This window comes from Chionomys nivalis, chromosome 3 (assembly GCF_950005125.1).
Source record: "Chionomys nivalis chromosome 3, mChiNiv1.1, whole genome shotgun sequence".
Taxonomy (NCBI): Eukaryota; Metazoa; Chordata; class Mammalia; order Rodentia; family Cricetidae; genus Chionomys; species Chionomys nivalis.
In genome coordinates this window covers 110,392,041-110,407,959 of record NC_080088.1, presented here as the reverse complement: position 1 = coordinate 110,407,959, position 15,919 = coordinate 110,392,041, and the positions used below count along the sequence as shown (strand labels likewise).

Below are 15,919 nucleotides of genomic sequence, written 5' to 3'. Positions count from 1 at the left end.
ATCCCCCCTGCTCTTAAACGTCACTGTCAGTCTCTCTCCACCACCTCCGGCCATGCTGCACCCCTGTCACACTAGCTGGACGATGGAGCCAAGGACGTCTCTGCACTTTAGTCCTTTAGGGAACTCTCAATCCTCATCTCTCAACCTATCAGCAAGTGCTTCTTCAAACACTTCCCAACTCTGGAAGGTTTTCGGGATGCCACTTCAGTTCTTACAGATGAAATCTCCCCACCCCCGTATCTCTCACCTTCCCAGACGTCCTTAAACATCTTTTCCATTCTTACTTCCTAGGAGATTGACCCAGGTCTAGGGTATGAGAAATAATTTCTATGTTGATGACCCCGCATCCCCTGTTCAAAGTGAGTTGTGATCCCTTAGCTCCACTATGGCCCCTCTTTCTGGACACGTAGGTTTCTCCAACTCACCCATTTAAAATGGCACTGGAAGCCAGGGAGGGTGACAACTGCCTGCAATCCCAGCACTTGGGAGGCTGAGACAGGAGGACCACAGTTCGAGGCCAGCTGGAGATACACAGCAAGACTGTCTTAAAAACAACAACAGAAAACCCAAAGTAAGTAAATTAAAAACAAAACAAAACAAAAGAGGCAACCAATTCCCAGCCTTTCCAAACCTGCTCCTCCCCATACCTCCCACTTTCCTAGGTCAAGCCTAAGTTCTGACTATTCTTTCAGGAGCTCTCTTATTCCTCGCTAACTCATGAACACATTCGACTGGTTTTACTGCCAAGTGTATCAAGGTTTCAGACATGCATCACTGGTCTCAGTTGTGCTTTCTCTTGCGTGAGGTTAACAGCAGCTTTCTCACTCACTGCAGACCCTATGCAGACCAGGGCCAGCTTCATTCCACAAAGAATATAGTTCTTTCAGTTAAGACATAGCCTGTCGCTTAGTATCCTTACATGGTCTCTTAGACTACAATCTGAAGGTTCTATTACAGCCTATAAAGCAATATAAGGATGTAGATCATTTGGCTCTGTCACCTGACTACTGACGAATCTCTTAGCTTTCCACGTGTTTCCTTTTTAATAAAATGGCAAGGTATTACCTCGACAAGTATCACCTGTAATCAGCTCCCAAGTGATTTTCCAGTACTTGTTGCACAGAAAGCAATTTGAATACTGGCTGCTGGTATCTACTTCCCCTTCCTATTTATTGATCCCTCTTCACACAAAATACAGTCTGCATTTTCCTTCACTTCACCCAGACCTTGGCTCACACAGGCAGTCACCAGCAACTCACAATATAAATCACCCATCCCAGGCATTGTGCCACTCCTCTCCCAGCCATCGCCCAATGGAACTGAAGCCTTCTACATGCTAGGAAGTACTCCATCACTGAACTGCAGCCCCAGTCACTTCTTTACTTATGAGGTAGAATTTCACTAAGCTACTTAGACTGTACATCCATCCCATCAACCTCTTTTCCTTTACACACGTGCACGCGCATACACACACCTACCTATGTACTAACTACTAGGGCACTGAACGCAGGGCCTCACATGCTAGGCAAGCACACTCGCCTACACCCCAACCTGACTTTTCTTAGGAATTTAACCTTTTCCCACTCAACTGCTCATTAAACCAGAGCTGGTCTCAAGCCTTTCTTTCCATTGCTATCTCTGAAACCTCTCTGCTCCTGGCACAGAGCAGCATTCAGTAAACACCAGAATTGTCTAAAGAACTAAAGCAATAATTATAAGCTCATTCTAGACAAACATTATTTTAATCCCATAGCCTTTGAGTTTAAATAAAAATGAACGTTACCTAGAATTTTCAGAAATCCTTCTTTAAGCTAAATGTGGCTACCCCCTGTAAGTTCAGCACTTCAAAAGCAGAGACAGGAGAACTGTTTGAGTCTGAGGAAAGCCTGGACTACAGAGCGACTCCTTGACTCATAAAACAACTTGTGCTGGTGAGATGGCTTCAATACCAGCCTGACAACTGGAGTTCCACATTCAGGACCCACAGGGTGGAAGGGTAAGAACTCCAGAAAATAGTCCTCAGATTTCTACACACACCATAGCAATGCAGGCAGGCATGCATACGTATAAATTTAATTTAGAAATTGAAAAAAAAAACTAAACTATAAACAAGAAACAAGAAATAAAAAACTTAAAAATATTCTTGATAGTGTTGGGTGGTGGTGGTACATGCCTTTGATCCCAGCACCTAGGAAGCAGAGTCTGGCGTATCTGAGTTTGAGGCAGACCGTTCCACACAATAAGTTTCAGGACAGACAGGGCTACACAGAGAAAGCCTGCCTCAAAAATAAATAAAAAATAAAAAAAAAAATTCTTGATAGCATCCCTAATCTTCATTTAACTCAAGTAACCTGGACTGTTTTCCCGGTCTGATTTTGTGAAGATTCATCCTATTTTTAATTATGTGCATGCATGTCTATGGGTATGTGGCACAAGTGCCAGTCCCTGGGTAGGCCATAGGTGTTGGATCCCTGGAGATGGAGTTATATGTGGTTGTGAGGCACCTAGTTTAAGCGCTGCGAATTGAACTCAGTTCCTCTACAAGAGGGGCACATGCTCTTAACCCTTAAGCTACCTCTCCAGGCTAAAAACAATAATACCAACACCCAGCGGACTAACACATAAGTACTCTGCCACTAATCTACATGCCCTGCCTAGCTTTTCTCCTTTTCCTTTCTGCCTTCGCCTCTTGGGTACTAGGGTTACAAGTATGAGCAACTATGGCCACATTCTGTGTTCGTTCTATAACACTGAGCTGAAAGTATCTCTTGTACTCAATCCTATCACTAACCCTGTTCTGCCAGGGATGCTATGAGCATGATACAGCAGCTACTGCTGAATTCTCAAGTCTTTTCATGAGACCTGCAGTTCTTCATCGTCTCAGCAGCGCATGTCTTTAAAAATCGGGGCACATCCTGTGAGCATCAAGTAGTCATGCTTTGAGAGCATGCTACAAGAATGGCTTGATACCAGTGAACTCTGCAGAAGTACTGCAAGGCCTAAACACAGGCTCTCCCTGTTAAGCTTTTGTGTTTACCCACTAATTAAGACTACTGACATTTTTCAAACTTCAAACATGCTATAGAGTTAACGGTTACTTCTCTCAGCTTCATCTGTAAGTACTGCAAGTCTGCTTTCTACTTTTTAGTCAAAATTTTCAAGATAAACACGAAGAGGCTGGTCAGGACCAACACAAACTCTTGCAAATAAAGTATACTGTGTCCTCACAACAGAGTGCGACAATCTCAGAGGACGATGCCTACAATAGTGGTTATCACAAAGAAAATGCTGTGATCTTAGAAGTCATGTGACTATGTCACCTTATCATTTATTAGGTCACCCAACTGAGAAACAAAGGAATCACATGTGTGCAGAATTCAAATTGAAGAATACAAACTTACACTGAAAGCTTCCTTGTTGCTTTTAATGGCACATGATTCTTCTACTTTATGGTCCTCTTCCAACATAACACTGGATGGCTAAGACCAAATAACATGCATTACAAAGAGTCACAAGACAATACCTTTGTTTTGATTAGTTACTGTATTTTTCTTTCATGTATGTCTGTGTCAGATCCCCTGGAAATGAAGTTACAGACAGTTGTGAGCTGCCAAATGGGTGCTGGGAAATGAACCCAGGTCTTCTGGAAAAGCAGAGCTCTGAACCACTGAACCACCTCTCCAGTCAAAGAAATACCTTTTCATTTTCAAAATTTAGGAACCTCAACACCCTTCTTTCACTTTAATAATATACATAAATAAGCCTGGCATAGTGGAGCACGTTTTAATCCAGCATTTGGGAGGCAGAGGCGGGCAGATTGTATGTGAGTTTGAGTCCAGCCTGGTCTACAGAGTTCTAGGACAGCCAAAGACACACAGAGAAACCCTGTTTTGAAAAACCAAAGAAAACCAAACAAACAAAATACCCCCAAAACCATAAATAAGACACCTTGTCACAATTAAGAATGAATTTAGAAGCTAAGGCAGAATTATTTACAAAATATCCAATGTTTCAAATAGTAAGGCAGACTTGAGAAACCCTGTCTTGAAAAAAAGAAAAACAACAACAACAACAAAACCCAAAACAAACAAAATAACAACAGCCAATACTGACAGCCTCATAGACCTCAAACCATTACAAAATTTTGAATTGTTCACTGAATCAGAATTAACATTTTCAGGGCAAGGTGGTACATGCTTTTAATCCAAGCACTCAGGAGGTAGAGGCAGATGGATCTCTGAGTTTGAGGCTTGCCTGGTCTACAGAGTTAGTTCCAGGACAGCCAGGGCTGCACAGAGAAATCCTGGAATCAAGAAACCAAAAAGTTTTTTTCAGTTGAGTCTGGTGGTACACACCTTAAATCTTAGCATTCAAGAAGCAGAGGCAGGTAAACCTGTGAATTTGAGACCAGCCAGGGCTACATAGTTAAGACCCTGTCTCAAAACAACAAAAATTTTCAAATAATTAAAATACTTCCTTCTCCAGTTCCTAAGAACAAAAAGTATCACTGCTTAATTGAAAGATCCCCCCCGCCAGTCAGAACTTTTCTGTATATGTTTGGCTGAGAGATTCTATTTATCTATTTTAATGTTTATTAGAAAAAAGATCATAAAAAAAAAAAAGAAAAAAGGCCACAAACCATGCTACTGAATACAGACACTCTGTAATTCCTCAGATTTCTTCTTTATCTTTGAGACAGGGTCTCTCTACATAGTCCTGGCTGTCCTGGAACTCACTATGTAGGCCACAGTGCTAGCCTCTGCCTCCTGAATGTTGGAATTAAAGATGTGCACTACCATACATGGCCTCAGATTTTTTTCTTCTTCTTTTTTTTTTGTAGTTCTAGCTGTCCTGGAACTCACTTTGTAGACCAGGCTAGCCCTGTAATCACAGAGATCTGCTTGCCTCTGCCTCCCAAGTACTGGGATTAAAGGCGTGCGCCACCACCACCTGGCTTCAGATTTCCCATTAAAAAAAAATGTTTTTGTTTTGTTTTCATAAATCTGTTGGCCTGTTATACATCTCCTACCTCTTCTCCTTGGCATAGGATCTCTCACTGAACTGGAAACTTGTCATCTGGCCAGGCTGGCCGGCCAGTGAGCTGATGGGACTGTCTGTCTCTGCCCTTCAAAGGCTGGGCTGCGCACAAGTGGGTACTGCTGTCCAAACTCAGGTTACCGCAGTTGCACAGCAAGCACTCTGTTCCAATAGGCCACCTCCCTGGCCCAAGAAGTCATCTTTTATAAACCTTAGGTAAATAAACCTGTCCCTCAATAAACTTTCTGCCCAAACTTTGTCCAAGTTGGGGATGGAAAGAACACTTTCAATTTCAGGTGTAGCCATACAACTACATTCAAAGGAAAGCCAGGTGGCGGCACTGGTCACTCTGGAGAAGACAATGACAGGACACAAAGTCAGCACACAATCGTCACCATTTTAGTTTTGATTCAAGGATGTTTCTGGCGTAACAGCAGTTGGCAGCAAAAAGCATAAACCACTTAGTATTGAGTCTCAAGTTTAAAATACCTGGGGTAAAAGGCTGAAGGAAGTCTTTTCCACATCATTTTTTTGCTGCTCCTCAAATCGCTTTACTAAATTTGATACAAACTCCTCTATTTCTTGGTGGTATTGTCTGTAGGAGAGAGTAAGATGGACAGTTGGTCAGAACCTGGACAAAGTGAAACATGAACAGAATGAAGTTCTCTGTAGTAGTTAAGAAGGCCCAATTTGGCCAGGCGGTGATGGTGCACGCCTTTAATCCCAGCACTCAGGAGGCAGAGGAGGAGGATCTCTGTGAGCTCGAGGCCAGCCTGGTCTACAAGAGCAAGTTCCAGGATAAGCAACAAAGCTACACAGAGACACCCTGTTTCAAAAAACCAACAAAAAAAGAAAAAAAAAGTCCCAATTTTATTTTTGTTTTTCATATACGCTACATTAGGGGCTTCGTAGCTGAGAATGCTACTCTTGGAAGCTCTATGTATTGTTGCAGTATTAACAGTTTCTAATAATCTATGGGTGTCTGGCACATAACCTCAAACAGTTGAGAGAATGAATAGAATTTATTTATAAATTTCATATACTTAATCTTTAATATATGCTACTTGTCAATGGCTCAAAACCAAAAAGAAAAGCCTGACACAGTGATAATCCCAGCCTATAATCCCAGCATTTGGCAGGCAGGCAGAGGTGGGAGGGTAGCTGCCAGTCAGGGCTACAAAGAGAAGTTGTCACCGTCCCAGAAAACAAACAAAATCCACCAAAAAAGTTACATAAGGAAAAGCTTCCTTTCTCCTCACTATTTCTGCAATATAAGGACACCCAACATGCTCAATCTTTTCCATATCCTCCTTCCAGACTTTCAGTGCTCATAAGAAAACACCCATTTCACATGAAAACTAGACAAGGTACAATCAAAATACATTAGCCGAAAGAACAAGACAAAAGAACCCCAAAACAAACCAAAGAGAAAGAAAGAAAGACGTCTACTCTGATCAAATATTCTGGAGTGATCCCTTCGGGTTTTGCTATGTAGAAACAAGGCAGCCAGGGACCTCAGACAGACCTGACCTTTCCTGTCTTATCTAGCTCTAGCATCTACGATTCTGCCTGCAGAATAATGGATGGTACCGAAGTTAGACCGTTAAACGCTAGACTAGAGCAATACCTCTCTAATCTAGTATCCAGGTCCAGGTATGCCTACTATCGTGCTGCATACTGCTGCCTCCTGCACTCACCATCCAAGCTACTCCTAGGTCCCAATGCCTGGACTCCACTCCTGGACTAAAGCAGACAATGTGCCTGGACCCTAGTCTTGTATCTTCTTGGTCATAGGCAGTGACTCAGGAGGGGCAGGCCACGGCAGGAGTGCACTGAGGCCAGCACTCAAGCATGCCAGACTGCCTGCAGTAGTTCAAACTACACACGTGGGCAGGCTTCAAAGACAGTCAACACGGAAAACAGTTATCCACGTATAGTGTGGACAGCTAACCTTGTTATTATAGTGGTGGTGGCATTTTTATGAGATGGTACTTCCTGGACTCTCATTTTGTTTAAGGACCTGAGAGGTGTTTACACACTGTTTTCTAGTGAGAAACCTGACAGGTACTGAGAGCTGTGCCAGTACACGGATGTAGGAGTCCAGGTTCAAATTCATGTCCATGACTCTCATACTTTTTAACCCTGACACAATTTAAATAATAAAGATGAGGGCCCTCAAGATGGCTTAGCAGGTAAGGGTGCCTGCAGTCAAGCCCAACTACCCGAGTTCAAGCCCCTGACCCACATGGGGAAGGAAAAAAACTGACTCCTACAGTTATCCTTTGATTACCACATACCTGTACCATGGCACATGCATACCCACACACATAAAAACACAGGATATATAAAGTGTAATAAAAAACTCATATGTAATAAAGAGAAAAACTACTTACTTTGAAATAGCATTGTTCATAAATAGAATTTGTAATAAGGGTCCATCTATCTTAGTATTGGTCACCAGTACGCCACTAAAACAGAAGTTAAACATATTCTTAGAAGACATTGAAGTACATACATTGCAGTTATAAGCACATGAGTTTTGTGATTAGTCTTTGCTCCTCAGTGGTCTGAACTTGCCTCATGCTTCGGATCCTTCTACTGCAGCCTCCCCAGTTCTGGTGTACAAGACCACACCCAGCTAACTTCTCTAACTCTTAAGTACTAAAGATCAGCCGGGCGATGGTGGCACACGCCTTTAATCCCAGCACTCGGGAGGCAGAGGCAGGTGGATCTCTTTGAGTTCGAGACCAGCCTGGTCTACAAGAGCTAGTTCTAAAAAAGTACTAAAAATCATGTAATATCCTGCAAGCAAGACCAAGAGGGCTGGAGATGCAGCATGCGGTGGAAAGCTTGCTCAGCATGTGAAGGGCTTTAGCTTCCAAGCCCAGCGAAACAAGTAAGGTGAAAACGAGATGCACAAGAGCTCCAGCTTTCTCAAGAAAAACCTAAGTTTTCACCTATCTTACTATCTTTAGTGGTTTCAACAAGACATCTCTCTCTCTCTTTTTACAAGACAGGTTTTTTCCATGTAGCTTTGGAGCCTGTCCTGGAACTCACTCCGCAGACTAGGCTGGCTTTGAACTCAAGAGATCTAGGGGGCTTTGTTTCTTTTTTTTTTTTTTTTTTTTTTTTTTTTTGGTTTTTCGAGACAGGGTTTCTCTGTGGCTTTGGAGCCTGTCCTGGAACTAGCTCTTGTAGACCAGGCTGGTCTCGAACTCACAGAGATCCGCCTGCCTCTGCCTCCCGAGTGCTGGGATTAAAGGCGTGCGCCACCACCGCCCGGCGGGGGCTTTGTTTCTTGACTGCTGGGATTAAGGGCGTGAACCACCACCACCCGCCATCTCTCTTTAATATTTTTATTTAATGTGCATTGGTGTTTTGCCCAAATGTATGTCTGTGTGAGGATATGGGATGCCCTGGAACTGGAGTAACAGACAAGTATGAGATGCCATATGAGTGCTGGGAATTGAACCGGGTATCCTGGAAGAGCTGGATGTCTCAGTGGTTAACCTATCTTTTTGTTGTGTTGTGCTGTGTATGTGTCTGTGTGGGTGCAAGTGCATATGTGCATGGGGAGTGAGGCCAGAAGGGAAAGTCAAAGTGTCCTTCTGTTTTCTGAGATAGGGTGCAGGGATTCTAATTATACAATGAACACTTTTACTATCCAGCTTATCTCCTCAAGCCCTAGAAAGTCTGTCTGTCTCTCTCTTTGATGCAGGTCTGGCTTTGTTTGAACTCACAGGGATCTTACTGCCTCTGCTTCCCAAGAGATCATTAACAGCCTGAATCACCATACTTGGCCCAGAAATTATCTCAACACAAAAAAGTTTCACATAGCCGGGCGGTGGTGGCGCACGCCTTTAATCCCAGCACTTGGGAGGCAGAGGCAGGCGGATCTCTGTGAGTTCGAGGCCAGCCTGGTCTATAAAGGGAGTTCCAGGACAGGCTCCAAAAGCTACAGAGAAACCCTGTCTCGAAAAACCAAAAAAAAAAAAAAATAAAAATAAAAAAAAATAAATAAAAAAAAAAAGTTTCACATACACACAACAAAGAATCATAGGTTAATCTTTTGGTTTTTAACAAGGTCTCTTCAATGAGAGGCTAGTTAGTTTCCTTACAAATCACAGCAGCGGGGAAGAGGATAAGCAGGCAAGTTATAAGAATACACTTCCAGAGCTGGAGAGATGGCTCAGCAGTTAAGAGCATTGGCTGCTCTTCCAAAGGTCCTGAGTTCAATTCCCGGCAACCACATGGTGGCTCACAGCCATCTGTAATGAGGTCTGGTGCTCTCTTCTGGCACCAGAATATTGTATACATAACAAACAAACAAACAAACAAATAAATAGAATACACTTCCAAACATTTCTACGTGAATTTTGTTTGGAAGTTTAATGGAAAACTAAACATTTCATAATGAATTTTTATTTTATTCTAGACTCCTGGAGGCCAAAGCACATTGCTTTAACTACAATCCAAGATTCACAAAACTCGGGAAAGGTAGGCAGCACTGCTTCTAGTTTGAGGCCAGTATGGGCCAGAGTGGACTCTAGGCAATCCTGACCTCAGCATGAGGACCTGCTACCACAAGTGACCTCAGCTGACAGCTTGCCTAGCATCATGCCTATAATACCAAGATGTAGAAGGATAAAAAGTTCAAGATTAGAGCTACACAATGAGTCCTAGGATAGCTTGGGCTACATGAGACCCTACCTGAAAATTTGGTCACACCTAGCTATTGTACGAACAAACAACAGAAAGCACAGGGTAACCTCCCAGTTCCAACACCTGGATATATTTCAAGCGAACCTGACTCTACCTGTAATGCCAGGACTTGGGAAGTTAAGGCAGGAGGAGGCCATACTATGAGTTTGAGAATAGCCTGGGCCACACAGACTCTGTTGAAAGAAAGAAAAAAGGATGGAGAAACAAAGGAAAAAGAGAGAAAGAACCAATCATTCTACATAAATTTGTACTTTAGGCCAAGACTATTATCGTATGTTTTTAATCCCAGAACTCAGGAACAAGAGCCAGCTGGGTTAGAAACCAGCCTGTACAAATAAAATAAGTTCCAAGCCAGTCAAGGCTACAAAGTGAGAACTTCCTTGACTCAAAAAAATAAAATAAAAATTAATTTAGTGATTTGTTAAAGTCATACTGAGATACCAGCATTTAGAGTATTTGTTATGACCACATGTCTGAATACACACCTATATGCTGTGCTTTCTCAAGAACACATTACTGTTTCTTCTTCTAAAGTGTTACGCTTTCTCAGACTTGGTAGGACCAGGGTATATTCCCAGCACTAGGGAAGGGGAGGCAGGAGGCTCACAGTTCAAGGTCATCCTCAGTTTCACTGTGAGCTGAAGCCAGTTTAGGCAACAACCAGACTGTCTCAACAAAACAAAACGTTATACCTCGCAATGTCTGTGTTTATAAAATATTTTAATTGTGTAAACAATGATAGTGTGGTTGCTTGCATCTGTAATTCCAGCACTTTCAAGGCTGAGGAACAGGGTCCAATAAGCTTAAGGCCAGTATAAGCTATACAGGGAATTCCCGGCTAGTCTGGGTTATAAGGTGAAACCCTATCTCAGTACACCGATTCCTGCTCAAAGAACAAAATTAATCAATAATAATAATGCTGTAAAGAAATTATCAGGTAAAGTAACTGTAAAGTTACTTTATCTTCCCAGAAATGAGTGTTAAATATGAATAGCTGGGCTTAGTTTGCTTTTCTAAACACAGGCAAAATCTTCTGGCTTCCGAAGTGACCCATTACATCCATTTAAATGTCTAACTCTCTTAGCAGAATTTCTTTACACTCATAAGTCAACAATAAAGAACCGTTATTGAATCCTTCATAGTATTCTGAAACAAATGATGACGACAAAATCCCACAACCTTCTTAAAGATGTTGTGATTAATGAGATGAACAGCAAAGGGCATCTCAAGTATAATTTCAAGATCTCATACCTGGGTCTTGTCAGAATGTTCAATTTTCTTTTAAGTTCTTGATGTTATTACTGGTTAAGGACTATCCATCATCGAAAAATAGAATTATACAGGTCATAAAGTTCAAATGTCTCTCACTTTTGTTATTCAAACAGTAGAATGTAAAGGAAGGATCTGCAAGTGTTCTGAGGGAGACACATTGAACACGTGTTTTGGTGGAGGACAGGATAACTGGGCCTAAATATTAAATACAATTTTCCGCCCTTTGAACAACTATTCTACACCACGATCCTGAAGCTCAGAAACAGTCTAATATCAGTTAGACAGTTGTGTTCCTGGAACAAGCTAGAGCAGCCAATTAGGAAACTTTTCTGTGTCAAAGCATCATGATAATCGATAAAACAAAGGCAATACAGCAAAATGTTAACAAAAATGTGGAATTGCATCTATGGATATTAAATGTACAATCCTCAACTCCCTAGTACTTTATAAATATTCACAATAAAATGTCATGGAAAATAGTACTATAGTAACATTTTATTACTATATTTATTATAAATAAAGTTTTTTTTTTTTTTTTTTTTTTGGTTTTTTCGAGACAGGGTTTCTCTGTGGTTTTGGAGCCTGTCCTGGAACTAGCTCTGTAGACCAGGCTGGTCTCGAACTCACAGAGATCCGCCTGCCTCTGCCTCCCGAGTGCTGGGATTAAAGGCGTGCGCCACCATCGCCCGGCTATTATAAATAAAGTTTGTCTGAAGACCAGAAGGTAAAACTAAGCCACTACAGGTGAGGCAGTGGTGGCACACACGGCCCTCTGTGAGTTCAAGGCCACCCTGGGATACACAAGACCAAGGTGGAAACAGGCCCGAACCAGGTGGTGGTGTCACCTTTAATTTCAATACTAGAGAGTAACACGCCTTTAATCCCAGGGGAATATAAAACGGGAAGAGATACAGGCTCAGTCTGCAGTTGCCCAGTCTTGGTAGAAGTTAAGACTTCTTTAGTGGCTTGGGTGTTTTGCTTTTCTGGTCTTCAATTTGAAACCCAATATCTGTCTCTGAGATTTCATTATTTGTGCTATATAGCATCATTTAAAAAAAAAAAAAATCAGACTTCAAACTTCAAAACCTGACATATCAACCACTCTCAGGATTCATTATCAGTTTTAAAGTTACCTGGGCCAAGACTACCTGTACATGCAGATTCAAGAACCTTAAGAATGAAAGTTAACATACTAGCAAATCCGGAAACGCTGTAATCATGTTAATAAAGCCAAAGGGAAATTTGGCGCGTTTTCCCCAGAGCACAGCAACGCAACCTTACTCAAAGCGGAAGATATCGAAAAAGTAAAACTATCATGCCAACTGACCATTTCTCTTTGTATGCTAATTCTTTACGGCCCCGACTCTGCTTCACAGAAGCCACTCGAGCTTTTGCCCCTCCACAAATACCCCTTCCTAGGACTACGATCCCCGCATCTTCAAACCACACCACGACTGTCTCCTCTAGAGCCCAGAAAGAAATCACCAAGACCTCAAAAAGAGGGAGAGAAGTCGGGAACCGTTGACCACGTAACAGTTTGGGTTCTGAGTTGGGGGCCAGGGTGGTCTACACAGGATTCTCGCACGGAAGGGTTTGCGCGCAGGCCTCGCTGCAGCTACGTGCAACCCGACCGAGACCGCCCGCACGCCAGCCCGCCAAGTCGCGGGAGAAATGACTTAGAATGCTGATCCTCTTGGAATTTCCGCCGTGCCCGCGCCCGCCACCACAGGGACCCCAAGTCCCAGGTGACAGGGCCAACAAGCCGGAAGGATATTCTCGGCGCGGAGTTGCTTGATGGTTTCCTCACAGTGCCGAAGCTGCTCCTGTAGCTCCGCGTCCCCCACCCCGTTCTCTTCGGCGTCCTCCTCCTCCTCGTCGTCGTCGTCCTTGAAGCGGGTGTGAACTGGCTTCGGGGTTGACTCCTCTTGAGGGTCAAACGCCTCGAATAATTCTAGATCGCCAAAATCCACACCAGCGGCCATTTTGAGCTGTGGGGAAAAAGTCGAGGGCAGGGGCGAAGGTTGGAGGGCGGCACAGCTCTCCCTGGAGGCTTTTCTCCACACGCAGGCCTCCAAAGCCGCTCTGGAGGCGGGACCTACCAGAAGACTACAACTCCCAGAATGCCACGGTCTTCTCGTGTCACCGATCGACTGGGTTCCGGAGCGTGGCGTTCTGGGATATGTGGTTTCTAAGTGACTGAACCTATGGTTTGCATTGCACACTGGGATTGATCGTTTTTTAAAATGATTCCGAATGAGTTAATACGGATTCTTCCCGTTAGGCGTCCAGAGCGGAAGAATCAGAGCCCGGTACATGCTTTATGACAAATTGTGATGCGTTTGCCCCACGTCAAAAAGACAAAATAGGAACTCTAGCTTTGCGACTGGCGACAAATTTGCTCGTAGACACAAGCCACTTTAGTTTATTGTACTTGTTTCATTTTTAAATGAAAGTAAGTAAAATTAGGTCATTATATCGTTTTAGATTTCTCTGAAGAGGCTTTTTTATGGGCTCATCATTCATTCGATATAAATTCACTGCCTTTAATGTGTTAGACACTTCTCTAGACCAGTGTGTACTGATGTCTGCCCTCATAAAACAGAAAACCCCATAATTATGTTTGTTTTCTTGTTTGAATGGATATTCGCCAACACACATTAAAAACACAGTAAATTATAACGTGCAACAAGGAAACAATATAGTCAGCTTGCACCATATTCAAAATCAGTAATTCCAGGCCATCTTCAGGGACAGTGCTTGTGGTGAGCCTGGGATACGTGAAATATATTGTCTATCCTCCCTTCTTGAAAGAAAAAGAAAGAATAAAAGAAAAAAAATACCCTGTTGGTGCCTGTCATTGAAAGGAAGAACTTGAACTGAAATATGAAAAAAGTGGTCAAATTGGGGGCCAGAGTAGAGAAGAACACGAAGATAAAAGCAGTGGGTGAACAAGATGAATCTGGAACATTAGTCAAGTTCTCCTAGACTGCCTACCAGCTAAAGCCATTTAAACAGACAGCACGTTTGTAATAGCAAATTTACCTTTTGATGAGGTAGTCTTGATTAAAGGATGGGGAACAAACAAGATAAAAGAGTCTATCAGACTCATAAGTTTTCATAGTAAAGTAGGAAATTGTAGTTTATGAGGACTGGGTGAGGGTGGGGTCCTAGAGATTGTAGCTCAGCAGCTGAACTTCTGATTTGCATGACACCGAGAGTATACGCTCCAGAAAATAGATAAGGAGAAATAGAAAATATTTAAAAGATAAAAGAGCAGAGGCCGGGCGGTGGTGGCTTTTAATCCCAGCTAGTTCCAGGACAGGCTCCAAAACCACAGAGAAAACCTGTCTCGAAAAACAAAACAAAACAAAACAAAAAAAGTGTTGGTTAAAAGCACTGAGAGACAGGATAGTATGTGGTTGCCAGGATATCTCTTCTCTCTTGTTTGTTTTTCAAGACAGGGTTTACTCATTCTATAGACCAGGCGGGCCTACAATCTCACAAAGATCTGCCTACCTCTGTCTCTTGAGCGTTGAGGATTAACAGCGTGTGTCACCACTGCCCAGCATAAATGGTGGGAAAGTTTTGGGAGTCATTTTTATTTTGATGTGATACCTTGAGGCAATTTATACTACAGGTAATAGAGAAAAAACTAGACCTGTGGAAGATGTACTTTAAAAATAATCTCTTTTAGTGGTGTTAGGTATTAAATTCAGGACCTTGTACACATTAGTCAAAAGTGGAACTGGAGCTGGGTGGGTAGTGGTAGCCCATGCCTTTAATCCCAGCAATGGGGAAGCAGAGGCAGGCGGATCTCTGAGTTTGAAGCCCACCTGGTCTAAAGAATGAATCCTAGGATAACCAAACCTACACAGAGAAACCCTGTTTAGAAAAAAAAAAAAAGTAAGGGTTGGGACATTACTTACTTGAACATGGGTGACTTGCAGATAGCTTCGACACCAAAGTTTTATTCCCAATAATTTTTTTTTTAAGGTCTTGCTAGTGTATAAACTGACATGATGGATACGTAGTATGGTTAAGAGGAAAGTTTTTTATTGGGAATATGAGGGAGAGATCAGTCAGCAGCAGCATTTGGAGGAGTCCAGAGCAGGGTACACTGAACAGAATATGGCTAACAAACTTGATATGGCCAGAGCTGTCTGCAGAGAGGGGAGAGAGAATAAAGTAGAGAGAGACCAGCAGCAGCAGAGCATAGAGCGAACATAGAATAGCAGGGTTATAAGGGGAGGGCAGTGGTGGTGCACACCTTTAATCCTAGTGCTTGGGAAGCTGAGGAAGATTTTTTTTTTTTTTTTGGTTTTTCAAGACAGGGTTTCTCTGTGGTTTTGGTTCCTGTCCTGGAACTAGCTCTTGTAGACCAGGCTGGTCTCGAACTCACAGAGATCCGCCTGCCTCTGCCTCCCGAGTGCTGGGATTAAAGGCGTGCGCCACCACCGCCCGGCTCTGAGGAAGATTTAACTCCGTGAGTTCAAGGCCATCCTGGTGTAGAGAGCTAGTTCCAGGGTAGCCAGAACACAAGAGAAATCCTGTTTGAGGTGGGGTGAGGGGGAAGAATAAGAAGTAGCTAGCCAGAGGTGGGGGAGATATGAAGTGGAGGGGAGGTGGTGGGAAGACTAGGATGGACTCTGAAATGCGTTACAGGTAGTTACTTGTGATCCCAACATGTGCTTTGATATGCTAATAGGTACCACAGGTAGCCACACGTTCTTTTGCCAGAGGTAAGGAAAATGGATTCCTTTTGGAGTGGGTTAATGAAGGGAAAAAAAGCTGAGTAATTAAAAAAATTTTACGTGCTGGGTGGTGGTAGTACATGCCTCTAAACCCAGCACTCATGAGGCAGAGGAAGGTAGATAATTGAGTTTGAGAC

At 42.9% G+C, this 15,919-nt stretch overlaps 1 protein-coding gene across 2 annotated transcripts in view; it reads right to left on the bottom strand.

The window, feature by feature from the left end:
* Window positions 1-13,092, bottom strand: part of Zcchc8 (zinc finger CCHC-type containing 8) — a 31,618-nt gene extending 18,526 nt beyond the window's left edge. For both annotated transcript variants that reach the window (XM_057765596.1, XM_057765597.1), the window contains exons 1-5: window positions 12,806-13,092; window positions 11,011-11,053; window positions 7,431-7,505; window positions 5,527-5,632; window positions 3,402-3,479 (exon numbers count right to left, since the gene is read on the bottom strand). In XM_057765596.1, coding sequence (XP_057621579.1) covers window positions 3,402-3,479; window positions 5,527-5,632; window positions 7,431-7,505; window positions 11,011-11,053; window positions 12,806-13,013 — 510 coding nt within the window. In that variant the 5' untranslated portion in view covers window positions 13,014-13,092. The remainder of the gene's footprint in view (window positions 1-3,401; window positions 3,480-5,526; window positions 5,633-7,430; window positions 7,506-11,010; window positions 11,054-12,805) is intronic.
* Window positions 13,093-15,919: the final 2,827 nt, after the last annotated feature.